Source organism: Ochotona princeps, chromosome 6, assembly GCF_030435755.1.
Source record: "Ochotona princeps isolate mOchPri1 chromosome 6, mOchPri1.hap1, whole genome shotgun sequence".
NCBI lineage: Eukaryota > Metazoa > Chordata > Mammalia > Lagomorpha > Ochotonidae > Ochotona > Ochotona princeps.
In genome coordinates this window covers 45,274,223-45,292,424 of record NC_080837.1, presented here as the reverse complement: position 1 = coordinate 45,292,424, position 18,202 = coordinate 45,274,223, and the positions used below count along the sequence as shown (strand labels likewise).

At 42.8% G+C, this 18,202-nt stretch overlaps 1 protein-coding gene and 2 non-coding genes across 3 annotated transcripts; 2 read left to right on the top strand and 1 right to left on the bottom strand.

The window, feature by feature from the left end:
* Positions 1 to 407: 407 nt before the first annotated feature.
* Positions 408 to 502, top strand: TRNAY-GUA (transfer RNA tyrosine (anticodon GUA)). The gene is made up of 2 exons: positions 408 to 444; positions 467 to 502. It is a non-coding gene; the product is annotated as a tRNA-Tyr (tRNA).
* A 1,465-nt stretch (positions 503 to 1,967) lies between these two features.
* TRNAY-GUA (transfer RNA tyrosine (anticodon GUA)) lies at positions 1,968 to 2,062 on the top strand. Its single transcript has 2 exons — positions 1,968 to 2,004; positions 2,027 to 2,062. It is a non-coding gene; the product is annotated as a tRNA-Tyr (tRNA).
* A 3,551-nt stretch (positions 2,063 to 5,613) lies between these two features.
* On the bottom strand, positions 5,614 to 6,657 carry LOC101525425 (olfactory receptor 6S1). The gene has a single exon (XM_004584889.2). The coding sequence runs from the start codon at positions 6,636 to 6,638 to the stop codon at positions 5,643 to 5,645; it is 996 nt and encodes a 331-aa protein (XP_004584946.2). The 5' UTR covers positions 6,639 to 6,657; the 3' UTR covers positions 5,614 to 5,642.
* Between the last annotated feature and the right edge of the window lie 11,545 nt (positions 6,658 to 18,202).

Below are 18,202 nucleotides of genomic sequence, written 5' to 3'. Positions count from 1 at the left end.
GGCCACTTCTTGATACCTCTGCTGTGATCACTAAACTGTTTTATTTGCGCAATGAGTGTATTTCATACTGAAAACGCTGCTTGTTTCGCTATTAATTTTTTTAAAAAATTAAATTAATAAAAAGGAATTGTCTTTCATATACATTTGGGTCATCACCCTCGCCTGTGGAGAGGGAGCTAAGGCAGGAAGAGAAGATTAACAGGGAGCAGGTGCCACAGCAGGGATCCTGGCAACCGCTGCCTCTGGCCATGCCAAGAACCCACCAGGCACCAACACTACCATGCTCAGAAGATGTGCTTTGTTATCAAGGGTGCTGTGACTACCTGCTCAGATGGCTCAGTCCTAGAACTGTGCAGGCACGCGGCCTCTGCTTCAGAAAGAAGAGGAACCAAGCCGCTGTTGCACACCCTTCGATAGCTCAGCTGGTAGAGCGGAGGACTGTAGAGTGGGATTTCCACTTGTAGGCATCCTTAGGTCGCTGGTTCGATTCCGGCTCGAAGGACGTGCTGTGTGTTTTTGCCGCACAAGCTCCCAGCCTGCCGCCAGGGGGCAGCATCCTCCCAACTCAGACACACAACAGGGACCACAGCCATTCTCCCCACAACTTCTTCCCAGCTGTGCCTGTGCCTTCCCGCCCCGGTCAGGGAACATGCTACTCCTATAGCAACACAAGTCAAAATAAAACCCTATACAGCTGAGTTTAACGTTCCCGGAGGTCTCCACGCCGAGGCTCCCTTGCTTCTATCTGTACACCACTCTTTCTGTAAGCCTGAGTGCTAAGGTCGCAGCTCACTCTCATTTGGGGGTGTGGGCACATGCAGGAGCACCAGGGAGTATCTGTCCCTCAGTCTCCTCCTAGGTCCTGGAAAGAAATCTGTCGATCTTGTTCTGCTGTGCCCCTGATGACGAGCAAGGGCATGGGGCCTTTGAATCCTGTCTTCTGTGCTTTGAGCTGGTGAGTGGGTTTTGGAGACGAATAACACTCGCTGTGGGCTCTTCCTAAGCAGAGTGTAACAGAGCATCACAAGGGGCTTGGAGGTGTGCCTCGTCAGAAGCAGGAGTGACAGGAGGATGTGATTTGGCCTGTTTCCCCAGGATCTTTGGCAGTGACTGAGTGGAGTTGGGGCCCTGAGCATCCAGCAGATAGGATCTGAAGGCTTTGGAAAGACTGCGGATTGAAGAAGGTGTCCAGGGTGCGCATGTATGTCCTCCAGCTGGTCTTTTTGCCTTTGAACTAAGCCCACCAAACCTTGGCTGCTGCAGGAGTTGCTGCCTCCGGCAGGGGATTTTGTGTGTAACTGCAGAGGAGAGGAGCCAAGTGGCCTGGTCAGCCCTGGCGGCAGAGACAGGCATTTTCCCTCCTTCCCAAGCCCCAGATGTGGTCTCCACCCGCAGCATGCCAGGATCACAAGCCTTCTCTGTGGCTTGCCAGCGAGCCTCCCTGTGCCGCCCTGAAATGGGCCTACGATCTCTGAGTGTGGAGTGTGGGTGTGGGAGGGCTGGGGTCAGGGGACTTGGAACTGGGAAGGTCAGGTAGTTGGGGTGGTGTACTTTTAGACACCTCCACCTCGTGCTGGTGGGCGGGGAGCGGGCAGTGTAGGGATCTGCGCTGCCCATCCCAGTTTTCCCCTCTGCTCCCCAAGCAACCCCTCCCCCTTAGGACACACCCCCTCCATTGCGCCGACCTCTGTCCCCTGTTCCCCATGCATGACCTGGGCAGGTGGGGATCGGGTTGGGAACAGAGAAGCAGCAAGACAGCAGGTGCGACTGCCGCAGACCCACCATCTACCGCCACCGGCTCCCACCGCTCACCGACAAACCCCGGGCTCATGCTCCGCCCCGAAGGAGGCGCTGTGGTCACCTGCCGGTAGTATGTTGTTGTCATCCGTGGTCAAAATCTACAGGATTGCAGACTCAGTCATGCTTCACTCCTGAAAACCTCGGGATCCAGACTCAGTAGTGTGCACCCTTCGATAGCTCAGCTGGTAGAGCGGAGGACTGTAGAGTGGGATTTCCTTCTGTAGGCATCCTTAGGTCGCTGGTTCGATTCCGGCTCGAAGGACGTGCTGTGTGTTTTTGCCGCACAAGCTCCCAGTCTGCCGCCAGGGGGCAGCATCCTCCCAGTTCACTTCTGACCGCCGCCTCTCCCTAGCTGTGCCTGTGCCTTCCTGCCCTGGGAGGGGAACACACCTGCTGCTCCCGTCCCTGCCCTTCAGCCATCTGGGTACATGAAATTCCTCCTGGCCTTGGGCTCCTGGCTGCGTTCACCTTGGCCATGGCCCACTTCACCAGGCGGCCAAGGGAGCCGCAATGCGTCCAGCTGCTGCCCTATAGGCCGTCAAGGGTGTGGTCCTCTACCACCCAGGCTTCTCCTGGCGGCAAAACTCTTGCTTTGCCTCTAGTGCGTCTGAGTTCCCCTCTAGAACATCTGGGTTGAGTACGTGGTGGTGTACAGAGGGAGAGCTTGTTTGTTCCTTGTTTCGTTTTGTAGACAAAGCAGTCACATCTGTCACAACCGCTGTCTGCCTGGAGTGTGGCGGTGACTTGAATGCAAGTGAGCGCTAGGGGTAATGTATCTCGACTGCCCACGTGAGCTCCATGCATAGCCAGTCATTTGCTCTGTTACCCTGTCTTTGCCCAGATGAAGTGTCTGGAGAACTCAAGTTTTTCAATCCTGCGTAGTGGTGCCGCTTCTCTTTCCCTCAGGGATATTTTGGTGTCTGTTGGAGAGCAATCCCTTCTCGCATCGTGTTCTTGTCACGAGTTAGCCACAGTTGATCTTCACAAGACCGTGACCCCTGTCTGCCAAAATCTTCAGACTATGACCTTAAGTGATACCTTTGAACTTCTCTCGTGTGTTTTTTAACTTCATCCCTTAATTGCACTGAGGTGATGCTTTAATCGTTCTTTGACATGTTTTTCCTATTTATTAAAAATATGCCCTCATGATAAATGCTCAAGGAAGATTTCATCAATGAGGGCGCTTGTCAGTTCTGCATCTTCTCTTAGCTTATGAACCTGGGCTAACTCCCGCTTGCTCAAAGTACCTAAAAGCATGGTGCACACAACCTTGAATTGGAAAGCTTCAATCCGGGTTAGGTTGGGTGGAAAGCAATGCATGGAGCGATTTCCAGGGAAAGCCATGCCCATCAAAGTTTAGGACAGGAGTAAATCTATGATGGAGGGGTGACAATCAGCTGGGCTAAAAGGAGCACACTTTAACAGTAGATGAAAGGCTTACTTCTGCCTAGAAGGTCCTTTTAAGCCAAAGTACCTTTCCACCCTTCTGAGTTTTACCATGAGAATGAAAGGCAAGCTAGCAGTCACACCCTTCTGATGGCTCTTTATCCTCAGCAAGCTAGATAGAATTCCAATGGGATCCTTGTCGCTATTAGCTGTTGTTCTGCTCAATTGGATGTGCTTAACAGACCCCACTTCCATCATTTTCTCAGGTATTTCTCTCCTGAAAACCCCCTTCCTCATGCTCAGGCAGGAGGTTTCCATATTTAATATCTTTAACAAATCTTGCTTTGCGCACTGAAGTTGCCTACATCAAAATTCTTCTTTCATGTGAGACAGGAACTGAGCTTTGTCTTTTCACGTGGAAGTTCCCGCAAGAAAAGGGAAGAGGGCTTGACACAGAAAAGTCAGGGCAACTAACCAGAAGCCCACATAGAGTAACTGTAAATGGTATCACAGGAGTATGCAGTCCAAATTCCTATGAAGATGCAAAGAGTTAGAGTGGTATGAATTTTTATCCTATGTCATCACATTCATTATGTTCTAACTGTTGTTCACCCTAAATAGGGAAAAGAGTTTCTGAAATCTCTTTGGAGTCTTCACAGGGCACCAATGGTACAGTCTAGGCAAGTACCTAGCTAGTTGAGGGTCGTGAGTTTGGAAGCCACATCTCTCCCTCCTATGTAATTCTTTCTGCCCATCTGTGAGTCAGATGATGCTCACCTGTCATTACCTGGAACCTAAGGGGCACCAGTGTTGTTGTTGAATAACCACTCCCCTCCTCAGCCCCTTAAAGCTCATGGTGGGGAAGAGGCTCGCACGTTCCTGCTCTGCCTCACATGGTTGCTGGTGTTCTCCCAGGCTCTGGCTCGTGGCCTCTCGTGGACCTGCTTGCTCCTTAGCATAAATTTGTATATCACAGGGTTCAGCAAAAACATCTAATAAAACTTTTTTCATGCATGAATAAATGATTATTTGTCCCTGAGATTTCCAAGGACACTACAAATAGAAACCCTAATTCTCTTTTAAGGTATTCACTGAACCACAATTTCTATTTCTTGGAAGGTACGATGGTTGTAATTTGTTTAAAGTTTTTTTTTTAAGATTTTATTCATTTTATTACAAAGTCAGATATACAGAGAGGAGAGACAGAGAGGAAGATCTTCCGTCCGATGATTCACTCCCCAAGTGAGCCGCAACGGGCAGGTGCGCGCTGATCCGATGCCGGGAACCAGGAACCTCTTCCAGGTCTCCCACGTGGGTGCAGTGTCCCAAAGCATTGGGCCGTCCTCGACTGCTTTCCCAAGCCAAAAGCAGGGAGCTGGATGGGAAGTGGAGCTGCCAGGATTAGAACCAGCGCCCATATGGGATCCTGGGGCTTTCAAGGCGAGGACTTTAGCTGCTAGGCCACGCCGCCGGGCCCAAGATTTATTTATTTTTATTGGAAAGTCAGATATATGGAGAGGATGAGAGCCCGAATGATCTTCCATCCATTGATTCACTCCCGAAGTGGCCGCAACAGACAGAGCTGAACTGATCCAAAGCCAATAGCCCAGAGCCTCTTCCAGGTCTCCCACGTGGATGCAGGGTCCCAAGGCTTTCTGTGGTACTAAGTCCCTCAGCCCAATCCAAATTTTACTAAAGCAAAGACTTAAGACAACAGATGTAAGAATGCAAAAAAAATAAATAAATAAATACAAATAAATGAATGTAATCAAGCAACAAAATAAATTATGCCTAACATTTTTTCAATAAAGTACAAATCAGAAAAGTACACTAAACACTGTTATTCATGAACTCCCTCAGTGATGTGCCTTTGCAAAGGCAGCTACCGTTTCCAAGAATAGTTATTGCTGTTTTCTAGTGGTGAATATAATTTCTTCTGTGAAGTGTGTACAAAAATGTCCAGATAACCTATTTTATTTTTTTTGATTATAAGGAAATTTTTCTTAAAGTTTCTTGATTTACATAAGCAATAGGAAAGTTCAACTGAGCTATTTAATCTTTTTTTAACTTTGAAAACAAGGGATACACAGATAAATCTAAATATTTAATTAAGGCTATAAGCCTCTTCCCAGATAAATTCATATATGTGCAAACACATGAAATTTAGGTAGCTATAAATTTCCTGAAGCCCCCTCCTTAGATTTCCTAAGTTGGCTATAGACCCTTAAGTTAAGCTTTCACATGTAGGAAGGTCTTAGAAAATGATGGTTTTATGAATCATGATATATCAACAACCACGTGGAGTATAATTAGGTATAATACAGAATCAAGAAGTTTTACCTGAGAGAGATAGGGTAGACTTGATGACTTTGCAATGATCATGATGATGATGATGGAGATAAGAGTGGAAACTGGGGCTGTTGAGACTTGAGACTGATTACTGAGTTCCTTCATTTTCACCTTCCTGCTTTCTTACTGAAAATCTTAGCAAGTACAAGATTTCCTGAAGAGCCCATTGCTACCTTTCTAAACACGTCCTTCAGGGCTTGCTTGACACCCTCATTGCGCAAGGCATAGATGAATGGATTCAGCAGCGGTGTCACGAACGTGGTGATCACTGTTACTGACCAGTTAGCTTCCACTGAGCCGCTCTGTGACGGCCGCACGTAGAGAAAGATGGCGCTGCCGTAGAAAAGGGTCACTACCATCAAGTGGGAGGTGCAGGTGGAGAAGGCTTTCTGGCGGCCTGAGACCGAGGGAATGCGCACAACAGCCAGGATTATGTGGCCATAGGACGTGGCAGTGATCGTCAGCGAGGAAACAATGACGAGACAGGCCAGGACAAAATCCGTCTCCTCCAGTTTCCTGGTGTTTGTGCATGCCAGACGGAGCAGTGGGCCACTGTCACAGAAGAAATGCTGCACCACAGCATCCTGTTTACGGAAAGGAAGCGAGGCCACAACCACTGTGGGACCGAGCACTGGGAGGAGTCCGCCCACCCAGCAGGCCAGAGCCACGCGCAAGCACACAGCTCCACTCATGAGCAACGGGTAGCGCAAAGGATGGCAGATGGCCAGGTAGCGATCCACAGACATGACAGCCAGCAAGAGGAACTCAGAGGCGCCAAGAAAGAAGTAGAAATAGAACTGGGTGATACATGCTACAAAGGAAATAGTGTATTGCCTTGAAAGGAAATTGTTTAGCATCTTAGGAATGATGACAGAAGTGAGCAAAATCTCTAGGCAGGACAGGTTACCCAGAAAGAAGTACATGGGGGTCTGTAGTCGAGTATCAGCACCTACCACACCCACGATCAATACATTGCCTGTCAGAGTCAGTACATAGACAAGAAGAAACACAGAAAACAGTTCCGCACTGGTGCTGTTGAGATTGGGGAAGCCTGCCAGGATGAATTCTGTTGCACTATTACTCTGGTTACAGCCAGCAACCATGATCTTTTCCACCTGTGTGACAATATGGACATGATCACAGTGAGCAAGCAGCTCTTGTTAAAACAGTCCAGAAACATTTAACCTAACCCCCACTTTCTCCAGATGCAGACACTATTAAGATTTGGAGCACCTGAAGTCATCATCATCTGATCAATGTCATGTTTGCAAAGACTATTCATTATTATTTTTAACTTCCATGTGAAAAGGAGAGAGCCAGGGTTGAGTGAGGCTGAAACCCGAAGCTGAGAACTCATCCAGGTCTCCCACCTGAGTGACAGAGAGCCACTTACTTGAGCTTTACTACTGCTCTCCCAGCAGGCAGCTGCATTCAGTGTAAGACACTCCAATATGGAACACAGGTATCCCAAGTGGCAGTTTATACACCAAACACCAACCCCTTACGAAGCATAACTTAAACTTAGGAATGAAAAAGCCGGGAAATTCTACCTTCAAATATCCCATTCTTGGATCTTAAGTGGTGATAACTCAGTATTATAATGATGTCACTAACAGCAAGTTGACCAAAAACAGTAGAAAACTAATTTTGTGAAGACTGTAATTCCCATTCTACCAGGATTAGAATTTGAACCAGATTCCCTATAGGTCTAAATTCTTGCATCTTTCCACTGCCTGGTTGAGTTGCCTTGGAAAGGTTATTTACCTTCTCGGTGTTCCTTAATTTTGAAGTGCTACTAGCAGTGAATGAAACAATAGCACACAAAAAAAATTGAGTCTACAGTCTTCAACTAACAAAGGATATGAGAATGCAAGCTTGACCGGCTATAAACCTTCAAGAGTATCAGTGAATCCAGCCTGTTTGTACTTCAACTACCCAACTGTGAAATGGGTCATAAGAATTGAGGCTGTTAGTACACATATCACCTGAAGTTGTCCTTTTCACCAACAATTCAAGGGTCTAACTGAACTCTGGTTCTCATTCAAGTGTTCGCATTTCTAAAGAAATTTTGTCCCAGCCCGGCGGTGTGGCCTAGTGGCTAAAGTCATCGCCTTGAACGCGCCAGGATCCCATATAGGCGCCTGTTCTAGTCCCGGCAGCTCCACTTCCCATCCAGCTCCCTGCTTGTGGCCTGGGAAAGCAATCGAGGACAGCCCAAAGTCTTGGGACACTGCACCTATGTGGGAGACCTGGAAGTACCTGTTTCCCGGCATCGGATCGGCAGGCACTGGCCATTGCGGCTCACTTGGGGAGTGAATCATCGGACATAAGATCTTCCCCTCTGTCTCTCCTCCTCTCTATATATCTGACTTTGTAATAAAAAATAAATAAATCTTAAAAAAAAAAAAAAGAAATTTTGTCCCATGTGAAAAAAAGGCAATATGAGAATAGACTACACTGATGCATTTGATCAACCAGTTACTCACACTCCTTCAGTGTCAACTTCAAGTTAAATATTCTGGGGAATGTTAACTTTTCCAGACCATATCTACCCAGTGGAACTTCCAACCCATGGCCCTTTCCTAAGAGTTGGTCTTGCAGGTGGTTTTACAGAGACAGAACCATGAATTTAGAAATAAAATTCTTACCCTTTGATTCAAGTCCCTCTAGTTCAGAAGACTGCATCCCAGGTTAGAAAAATCAATGCAGAGATATATTCTGAAAAATTATCTTTAAAAATGCCTCAGCTGATCAGGAGCACACTGGTCTTCTTAGCCATCTAAAGCCAAAGAATTGCTCTTACAGAAAAACTCGTTTCTTTGCCAGCCTGCTTGTTCCCTAGCACACCTCTAACGTCTTTAGTTCCTGCAAATATTAGGCTCGTATCATTTCTCACTCATCCCTGATATAAGTACAAGTAGGGGCATTTTTGTACCTTATGTCTAGGATAAAGTGGTTCCGTGGTCTTCCTCATTAGAGATTCAGTCAACCTCTTCTCCATTCAGCAACGGAAAATGTTTTGTTTTGTTTTTAAATCAGTAAAGTCATTAACTTTTGCTCTGTATTTTTACATATGCTGCTCTATTTGATAACTCAGAGAGGAAGAAGATGTTATTGATACTCTCATGTAGCTCACTGCCTCTTAAGATGACAGGAGGAATCCTGCAGGTGCATACAGAGTATTAAGAAGGGACACAGAAAAGGAGTCACATTGAAGAAAAACATCATAGCTTAGAGAAAAGTTATGGCCAAAATAAACACTAGAAAATTCATATTAACAGGAGAAGGGAGTATCTTCAATGAAAAACAGCAGCATGTAAACGGGTACATTTGGACTAAAACACAGAACATAAGAAGTAGAATGTAATGTGATAGAATCAATCATGTCACAGGGGACTGCTTATACTCCTCTATTGCTCCTTGTGAAATGTTCCATTGAAATCAACCTATATCTACAATGGCAGGATAAGAAGTCCCATCCCTAAATATGGAAGGAATTCTTCCTATCAGCCCCTGGATGCACTGAATGCCTTGATATCTCCGGCAGGGTGGGGATCACCTTAAAAGATTTCTCTTTCTCTTTTTTGCAGTTCAATACCCTGCATCATCCTGGAGTCCTCAACGTTCTGTACTGTGAGACAACCAATATCCTGAAATGACTTATCATTCTTACCAGTAGTCCCTTTCATCTCTAGTGGCTTAAAAATGCTTCATTTGAAGCCATGTCTTCACTTACTTGCTGGTAGTTTTTATATACAAATATACAAAGTTACAAGTTTTTGTTTTTGTTTTTGTTTTTAGAATTTATCCTCCCTGCATTCAGGCAGTCACCTGAATACAGGGAAGTGGAAAGCTGAAGAAGTCATTGGTTTATAATCAGTCCATGTTATTGAATGTTAGATCTTTCGTGCATAACTAACTTGCAATGGAAATGCTCCCAAAGGAAGATTAAGCCAGACATTGGCTAGCAGTGGTAATTTCTGGAGAAAGATAACCCAGAGGATGAGGAGACCACTAGAGAGTGAGAAGAAAATTCCTAGAAGACTCAAGGGAGACTTGGGATTCAACAGAAATTCCCAAGACCCTACGCCTGTTAAATCTCAAAAGGAGACTGACCTTTCATGCAACAAGAGGTATATTCCGCATCTATCTGTCAAGCACCTGAAGCCAGGCAGCTGCAGAATGTGGATTAACAATGAGAATGATGGAACTTGGTCAACTGTGGAAGGGTCAGATCATCCACTGTTCCCCTGCATGACACTCAGGGGAAATGTTTAAATCCTGAGTATCAGAGACTTTGTGTCTTCTCCCTGAGGACTTGAAATGATATTGGAAATCCCTCCCCTGTTTCTGGGTTAGGAGATAATGGAAAGCCCAAGGGTGAGATAAGCTAGAAGAAGTTCTCTGTCTTCTACAGCTTCTCCCAGAACTGCACCTTATTCCCTAGTGATAATCTTGGTGGCACCACATTCTCAAAACATTATTTAGAATTCTGCACAATTAACATATTTTGATTTGTTTTCATTCTATACTCTTGACTAAAGACTTGACTACCTCCTCATTGTCAAGTTCACTGTTTACTCTAAGAACATGTTAGTTTTTTTCTGAGAAGTTTCCCTTATTCCTCTCAGTTCTACTGTCTCTCTCCCACCTGAAGCAGCTGTCTCTTTCTTTAACACTAAGTTTCCATTTAGAAGTGTTTCAATTTACAAAACAAAAAATTCAGAGTAGCACAGAGTTCCCATACATTCCACAGCCAACTTCCTTTATTAAGATCTCATATCAGTATATTTGTCTCAATCACACCCATCTTCTCCCTGCCTTTTTCAAATATTTGTCAATCCCTCCCACTCCTTCTAGCCTCACTATTCTTGGTGCATATTGAGGGTTTTTTTTTTTTTTTACACGCTCCCTCAGATAGGGGAGAACATGCAGTATTTCCTCCTTTGTCTGACCTACTTAACATGATGGCCTCCAGGTTCGTCTACATTGCAGAAAATGAGTCTTTCATCCTTTTTCTTATGGCTGATACCATTCCATTGTGTATATATGCCACATTTTCTTTGTTCATCTGATGATGGACACTTAAGCTGATTCTGTAGCTTTACTATTGTAAACGGTGCTGCTTTAAACATGGTGGAGCAGGTATCTTTTGATACAACGAGTTTGTGTCTTTTTGAGTATATACTCAGTAGTGGCACTGCTGGATCATATGGTAAGTCTGTTTCCAGTTCATTAAGAAATCTCCATACTATTTCCCACAGTGGTTACGCTAACTCTCATTTCCACCAACAGTGTGTCCCCATTTCATCACGTTATTACCAGCATTAGTTGAATAATAGCCACTCTGACGGGGGTGAGGGTTTGGTAATAGCCAATCTGACAAGGGTCTCATTGTGTTTCCTTGATGGCTAGAGATACTGAGGTGTTTGTTTATTGGTCATTTTGTATATCTTTTTCTGAACTTTCTATTTAGGTCTTTTGGTCATTTCTTATCCAGACTGCTGTTATTGTTGCTGTTGTTGAGTTCAGAGTTTCTGATATAGGGCCCGGCGTTGTGGCGTAGCGGCTAAAGTCCTCCCGTTGAACGCACCAGGATCCCATGTGGGCGCCGATTCTAATCCTGACAGCTCCACTTCCCATCCAGTTCCCTACTTGTGGCCTGGGAAAGCAGTCGAGGACTGCCCAAACAGTTTCTGATACAGTCTGGATATTAATCCATCAGTGGATATGTAGCTTACAAATATTTTCTCCCACTTCATTGGTTATTAACTTCACTGTATTGATTGCTTCCCTGTCTATACAGAGCTTCTCAGATTGTTATGATCAATTTGTCTAGTTTTCTTGTCTGCATTTTGGGTCTAATCCAAACAAACCATTGGCTATATCAATGTCTTGCACTTTTTCCTCTATGTTTTCTTCTAGCAATTTCGTAGTTTTGCTTCTTATATTCAGATCCTTGCTCCATCTTGAGTTGCTGTTTGAATGGTGAGAGGTGGGGATCTGATTTTTTTCTTCTACATTGTACTATCTTCTTTCCAGTGTTTAGCCTTTGTCAAAAATCACTTGGCTGGGCCCGACGCAATAGCCTAGTGGCTAAAGTCCTCACTTCGCAAGCACTGGGGTTTCATATGGGCGCTGGTTCTAATCCTGGCAGCCCTGCTTCCCATCCAGCTCCCTGCTTGTGGCTTGGGAAAGCAGTTGAGGATGGTCCAAAGCCTTGTGACCCTGCACCTGCATGGGAGACTCGGAAGAGGCTGTGTGCTCTTGGCTTCAAATACTTGGGGAGTGAATCAGCAGATGGAAGATCTTCCTCTCTGTCTCTCCTCCTCTCTCTATATATATAACTTTCCAATAAAAATAAATCTTTAAAAAAATCAGTTGACTGGATGTACAGGTATTCATGTCTATGGTCTCTAGCCTGCTCCACTGGCCTATGTGTCAGTTTTTATGCCACTACCAGGCTGTTTTAGTTACTATAGCTTTGTAGAGTGCTTTGAAATCAGGTTTTGTGATCCCTCCCTCCAGCTTGATTTTCTCCCCTGCTCAAGATCGCTTTGGCTATTCGGGTCTTTTGTGCTTCCATGTGAACTTTAAGATTGCTTTTTTTCTAATTCTGTAAAGAATGTCATTGGTGGTTTGATAGAAATCACACTGAACCTGTACCATACTTTAGTATAGACATTTTAATGATATTTTCCAATCAAGGAATAAGAAATATCTTTTTTTATATAATTTTTTCCATCAGTGTTTTGTAAGTTCTATTGTAGAAGTCTCTTACTTTATATTCCTGAAAGTTAAATTTTTTTTATAGCTTCCACAAATGACAGTTATTTTTCCACAAGGTCATTAGTAGTGCACAAAAATGCTACTGTTTGTATATGTCTATTTTGTAGCCTGTGACATTATTGATTTAACTTACCAGTTCCAGTAGATTTTTGGTTGAGTAAATAGCTTTTGTATGTACAAGATAATGTTGCTTGAAAACCTGGTTTATTTTAACTTCCTCCTTTGCTGCAGGCTCTGCTGACCTCCATTCGCAATATTGAAACATTTAGGTTGTAGTTGCTTTCTTATCTGTATCCTCTGTTGAATTCTGAATTCCCAGAGCAGGAATATTTTCATTCAGGCATCAGTGCCTGACACATACAAGGCACAATGGCTCAATTGGCTAAACCTCCCTTTGTAAGTGCTGGAATCCCATTATGGGCACCGGTTTGTATCCTGGCTGCGCCATTTCCCATCCAGCTCCCTGCTTGTGGCCTGGGAAAGCACAGAGGATGGCCCAAAGCCTTGGGACCCTGCACATTCCTGGGAGGCCAGGAAGAGGCTCTTGGCTCCTGGCTTTGGATCAGCTCAGCTCCATCCACTGTGGGCATTTGGAGAGTGAACCAGATGGAAGATCTTTCTATCTCTCCCCTTCTTTTTATAAATCTACCTTTTCAATAAAAATAAGTGAATCGTAGGAAAAAAGACTCCATGTAAACTAAACTGCACTGTACTCCAGACTTGAGGAACAGCTGCTCCTGTGAAACGAATCCCAGCTGGGTTCTGAGCTCAGAGGACAAGCACACACGGGCCCCTGAGACTCATTAGGTTGAATTCATTCTTTCTAGAAATACTCTCTTTTAAGAGAAAAGAAGGGCCCGGCGGCCGGCTTCGGATCGGCGCAGCACCGGCCGTTGAACTCACTCAGGGAGTGAATCATCGAATGGAAGATCTTCCTCTCTGTCTCTGCTCCTCTGTGTATATCTGACTTTCTAATAAAAAACAAATAAATCTTTATTTAAAAAAAAGAGAAAAGAAAATGCATAGTAATTTTTATCACTGGATTCAAAAGAAAGAGTAAAAGCTAAACCTGAAAAAAATGACTGAGCCAAGTTAAGCAAAACTAAAGTAGAATCTGTGGCTCTTGTTTGTGTATCGCAGGGAAGGAGAGTGGGTTTGTCTGCAAGGAGACGCATGCGGTTTGAGAGCAGGCAAAACTTACTAAACTATACCTATTTAAAAACTTAATTGGCGTGCAGGATTAAAGCTACTGCAAAGCAGATGAGATCAAAGGTAATTTTTTAAAATTACATATTTGTCCAAATGACAACAGCTTTGATATTCATCTTATGCAATACTCAATCCTATTTGATCATAGAATTTTCCTAGCTCCCGTATGAAAATAGAGCATGTTGGAAGAAGTTAGTTTTTATTTTTTTTTTTTTAAGATTTATTTATTTTTACTGGAAAGGCAGATATACAGAGAGGAGGAGAGACAGAGAGGAAGATCTTCCGTCTGATGATTCACTTTCACAAGTGACCACAACGGCTGGTGCTGCACCAATCTGAAGCCAGGAGCCTCTTCCCACATGGGTGGGTGCAGGGTCCCAAGACTTTGGGCCATCCTCTCCTGCTTTCCCAGGCCACAAGCAGGGAACTGGATGGGAAGCGGAGCTGCCAGGATTAGAACTGGCACCCACATGGGATCCTGGCACTTTAAACACAAGGACTTTAACCACTATATTATCACGCCAGGCCATTTATTCTTATCTATTAGATATATAAGATAATGTTTTAGATTTTCTTTTTAAAGCATATTTACATGATTAAAAAATAATATAATGGTATATGGTCTTAGTTCTCCTCATTCACACTGGGCCCATAACTGGATATCTTTTACTTCAATTTTGATCATCAGGAAAAGTGAAATCTGTTATGGTTTGTTACAAGAAGGTCATTATCACCATATTAATAAAATAACCCTGAGCAAATCAAATAACTTTGTATTTCATTCAAAATAAAGTTGACAATATAGACAAAAGTAGACTATTTATGTTAGTTCATGGAGCTGCATGTTGGTTACATTATGATTCAATATAGTATTTTTAGTATGCTTAAAATTTTTCGTAAAAGGTCTTAGAAATGTGTAGTTGTAATAGTGGTAAAGAAGACACTGAGTTTCTAGAAATAAAAATCTTAAGAATTAATGACTATGGGGCCCGACGTGGTGGCCTAGCGGCTAAAGTCCTCTGCTTGAACGCGCTGGGATCCCATATGGGTGGCGAAAGTCCTCGCCTTGAACGCACTGGGATCCCATATGGTCACGGGTTCTAATCCTGGCAGCTCCACTTCCCATCCAGCTCCCTGCTTGTGGCCTGGGAAAGTAGTTGAGGACGGCCCAAAGACTTGGGACCCTGCACCCATGTGGGAGACCTGGAGGAAGTTCCTGGCTCCTGGCTTCAGATCAGCAAAGCACCAGCCGTTGCACTCACTTGGGGAGTGAATCATCGAATGGAAGATCATCCTCTGTATATCTGACTTTGTAATAAAAATAAATCTTAAAAAAAAATTAATGGCTACGAGAAATACTTCCCTAAAAAGGGAAGCTAATTCTACAAAATTAACCAGCCAGCCACGGGGGGATGTCAAATGCCACGTGGGCTAGTCAGAGCCCAGGAAATACAAACTATAATGAACTACCAACTCCAGGAAGAATTCAAGGCCTCCAGTAATATCCTGCTCTCAGATCTAAAAGAACTGGAAGCAACACAGGAACCACAAATAAACAGAGAATCACTCACTGGTCAGAACGGGGAGATTGGATTAAAATAACAAATCAAGGACAGAAACCTATTCCCCCTATTATGATACAGTCCTTCAGAGGAAATATTTTTTATGCTTTTCTTACATTTTAATTTTTAACAATATAGGAGAACAAGATAGAGGTGATCACAAAGTGTTACAGTAAAAGGATGTCAAGCTCAGACTGCTTTCACAATTTGCTATAGACTGGATGACCTAAGATGGTTAATATTTATTGTTCACCGTTGAGATTACTAGTCTTGAGATGTCAAGATGGTCAGTTCTTGCTTTACTGAGGGCTATCAACCTGCTTGTCTGCATGTGGAAAAACAGAACAAGCTGGCTTTCTCTGTCTTCTTATAAAGGCACTAATCCCATTCATGAGGGCTCCACCTTTATAGCTTGCCTAATTGCCTCCCATAAACTTTCACTTTAGCATTAAGACATCAATGCATGAATAATGGGAGAGACTATATAAACATATAATACAAAGCAGCTTCTAGAAGATGTTAACAGCTAGAACATAATGTAAAAGAATAAATTCAACAGAGATCTGAAATACAAATAGATCATATCTACATTGTAGTCTAATTTGTAAATTGCAATTGACACTGAAATATTACATGGTCTTGAGTATAATTACAGTGAGGACATGAACGATAAAATGAACAATTAAGACTAATTGTCTTAGAGGAAGCACTTTTTAAAAGAAAATCATCTTTACCCTTTCAAATGTGTATTAGTAATTTAAATATCAGTAAATCAGGAACAGATTATTATGGAAAAGATTATAAAACCCAAAGTGATTTTGTGTTAGTAGTTATAGCACCAAAATTAACATTATATCTGCCTATATAGCAATTGTATGAAGGAGTTAGCTGTTGACAGTCATATGGATCATAGAACAAGAAGATGAAATGTATGACAGAAATGTTGGGAGACATGGAAGCTAAAACCCGAGTGTCAGCAGGTAACAAAAAAGAGGAGGCAATCCAAAGACTGAAGAAAGGCACGTGCCTCCGCTTGATGGGGCGTCTTCGTTGGTGAAAGTTCCCATCATGTTTATCCCTTGTGTTCACCCTCTTCCAAACCACAGTCCTTAGCTTTCCCTAACATAAAATGGCTTAACCATGGTAATTTGGATTCACTTCTTTCCTATGTTAAGTGTTTCATGTATCTTTTCCTTCAGTAGTTTCATGGGGAAGTGTATAGGATTGAGACCTTGAGTGTCTGAATATGTCTTTATATTACCACCTGATGAATGGTTTTACTACAGAATCCTACCATATAAAATATCTTTGTTCAATATTTTGAAGCATTTTTCCCTTGTCAACTTTCAAGGTTGTTATTGCTGGGTCAAAGGCATTATGACTCAGTACTTTTGACTTATTTTTTCTTTCCTTCTCTTTAGGTCATAGATTTTTTCCTTTTTTCAAGTTTCAACTCTCTTTAAATAGACAAAATTTTTATGTAATTATGACGTCTAATTTGATGCTTTGATAGTGAAGTCATTAAGTCAAGTTAATGAAACCTATCCATCACTCCTCACACTTAAGTTTCATGTGTATTGAGAATATTTAGAAGCTATTTTTTCAGCAATTTTCAAACATACATTATATTTTTATTAACTCTAATCACCATGTCATCCAACACAGCTCTAGAACTTATTCTTGCCAACTGAAATTTTATTCCTTTTAACCAACACCTCCCCATTTTGCTCCCCTCCTCACTCAGCACCTGTATCTATCATTCTACTCACTGCCTCCACACTTTTCAGATTCCACATGTAAGTGATCACAGTATTTGTCTTTCACTGCCTTGATTATTTTAATTAGCATATCTTCCTCTGAGACCATCTGTTGTCACAAATGACAAAATTTATTTTTTTAAAGATTTATTTATTTGGAAGTTAAAGTCACAGAGAAAGAAGAGGCCTGCCACTTGCTGGTTCACTAGCCAAGCAGCCACAACATAAGAAGCCAACGTCAGAAGCTTTATCTGGGTCACACACTTGAGCCGGTTGGTAAGGAGCTGGATGAGAAGAGGAACAACCAGGATGTACAGATTGCCCCTGTTGCAGGTTTTCCGTGCTAGGCCACAACCCTGGTCTCTTTAAAGTCTGAGTCATATTCCTTTGGATATTTATTCCACATTTGCTTTATCTGCTCATCCACTTAGTTACCTCTGTATCTTGGTTATTATGAATAATGCTGCAATGAATGTGGCACTGCTAATATGTCTCCAACAATTTTATTTCCTTTCCTTTGCTTCCAGAAGTAGATAATATAGTAGCTCTATTTCTATTATTTTTTTCCTAAAAACTCCATACTGTTTGCACAGATTTCTGAGAGAATGTTCTTGGCTACTGTCCAGCTGTCAAATTTGTGGAAGCTAAGTAGGACACATAGCTTAGACAAGTATCTCAGCCTCCAGTCGACACACTTTCATAGAACCCTTTGGAATTTATTACAGCACCCTTCTTTTTTTTTTTTTATTTGCAAGCATTGAATGTTTTTCATGTTTATTTTCTTTTGAATAAAAAAGTCACATAATCATACCCAGAGTAGAAATACTAGTGTGAATTGTAAATTCCCATTTTTTCCAATAGGAAGGGGGAACTTTGTTTTTTAACTATAAACATGTCTTGAATTTCATGCCTATGACTTTAGTAAAGGGCAAACCATTTAGAAATATATGGAATGTGATTTCTATCACTTATTTCCTTTTGTAAAACAAAGGGTCCATTTTTAAAGGAATGAGTGCCTAATTAAGCAGAAGGAGGTTATAAACATGAACAGAAGTCACATTGACTTCCTTCAATCTTTTATCTTCTCTTAATGTGACTGTAAGCAGCTTATTTTCCCCCTCCATGTGGAATAGGTCAAATGCCTGAAAAATAGGCAAATTCCTCAACCAGACTTCAGTAGCTCACTCTAAAGCCACCATCAGTCAAGGGGGTCGCCAGTGGTGCCACACTCACAGCCCCGTCTCATTACCCGGTCACTTTGTAACTCAGAGCTAGGCCTTGGACTTTGTAAAGTCCCACATGTTTCAGGTATAAACATGAACTTTAATATCAACAAGATAATTGGGTACG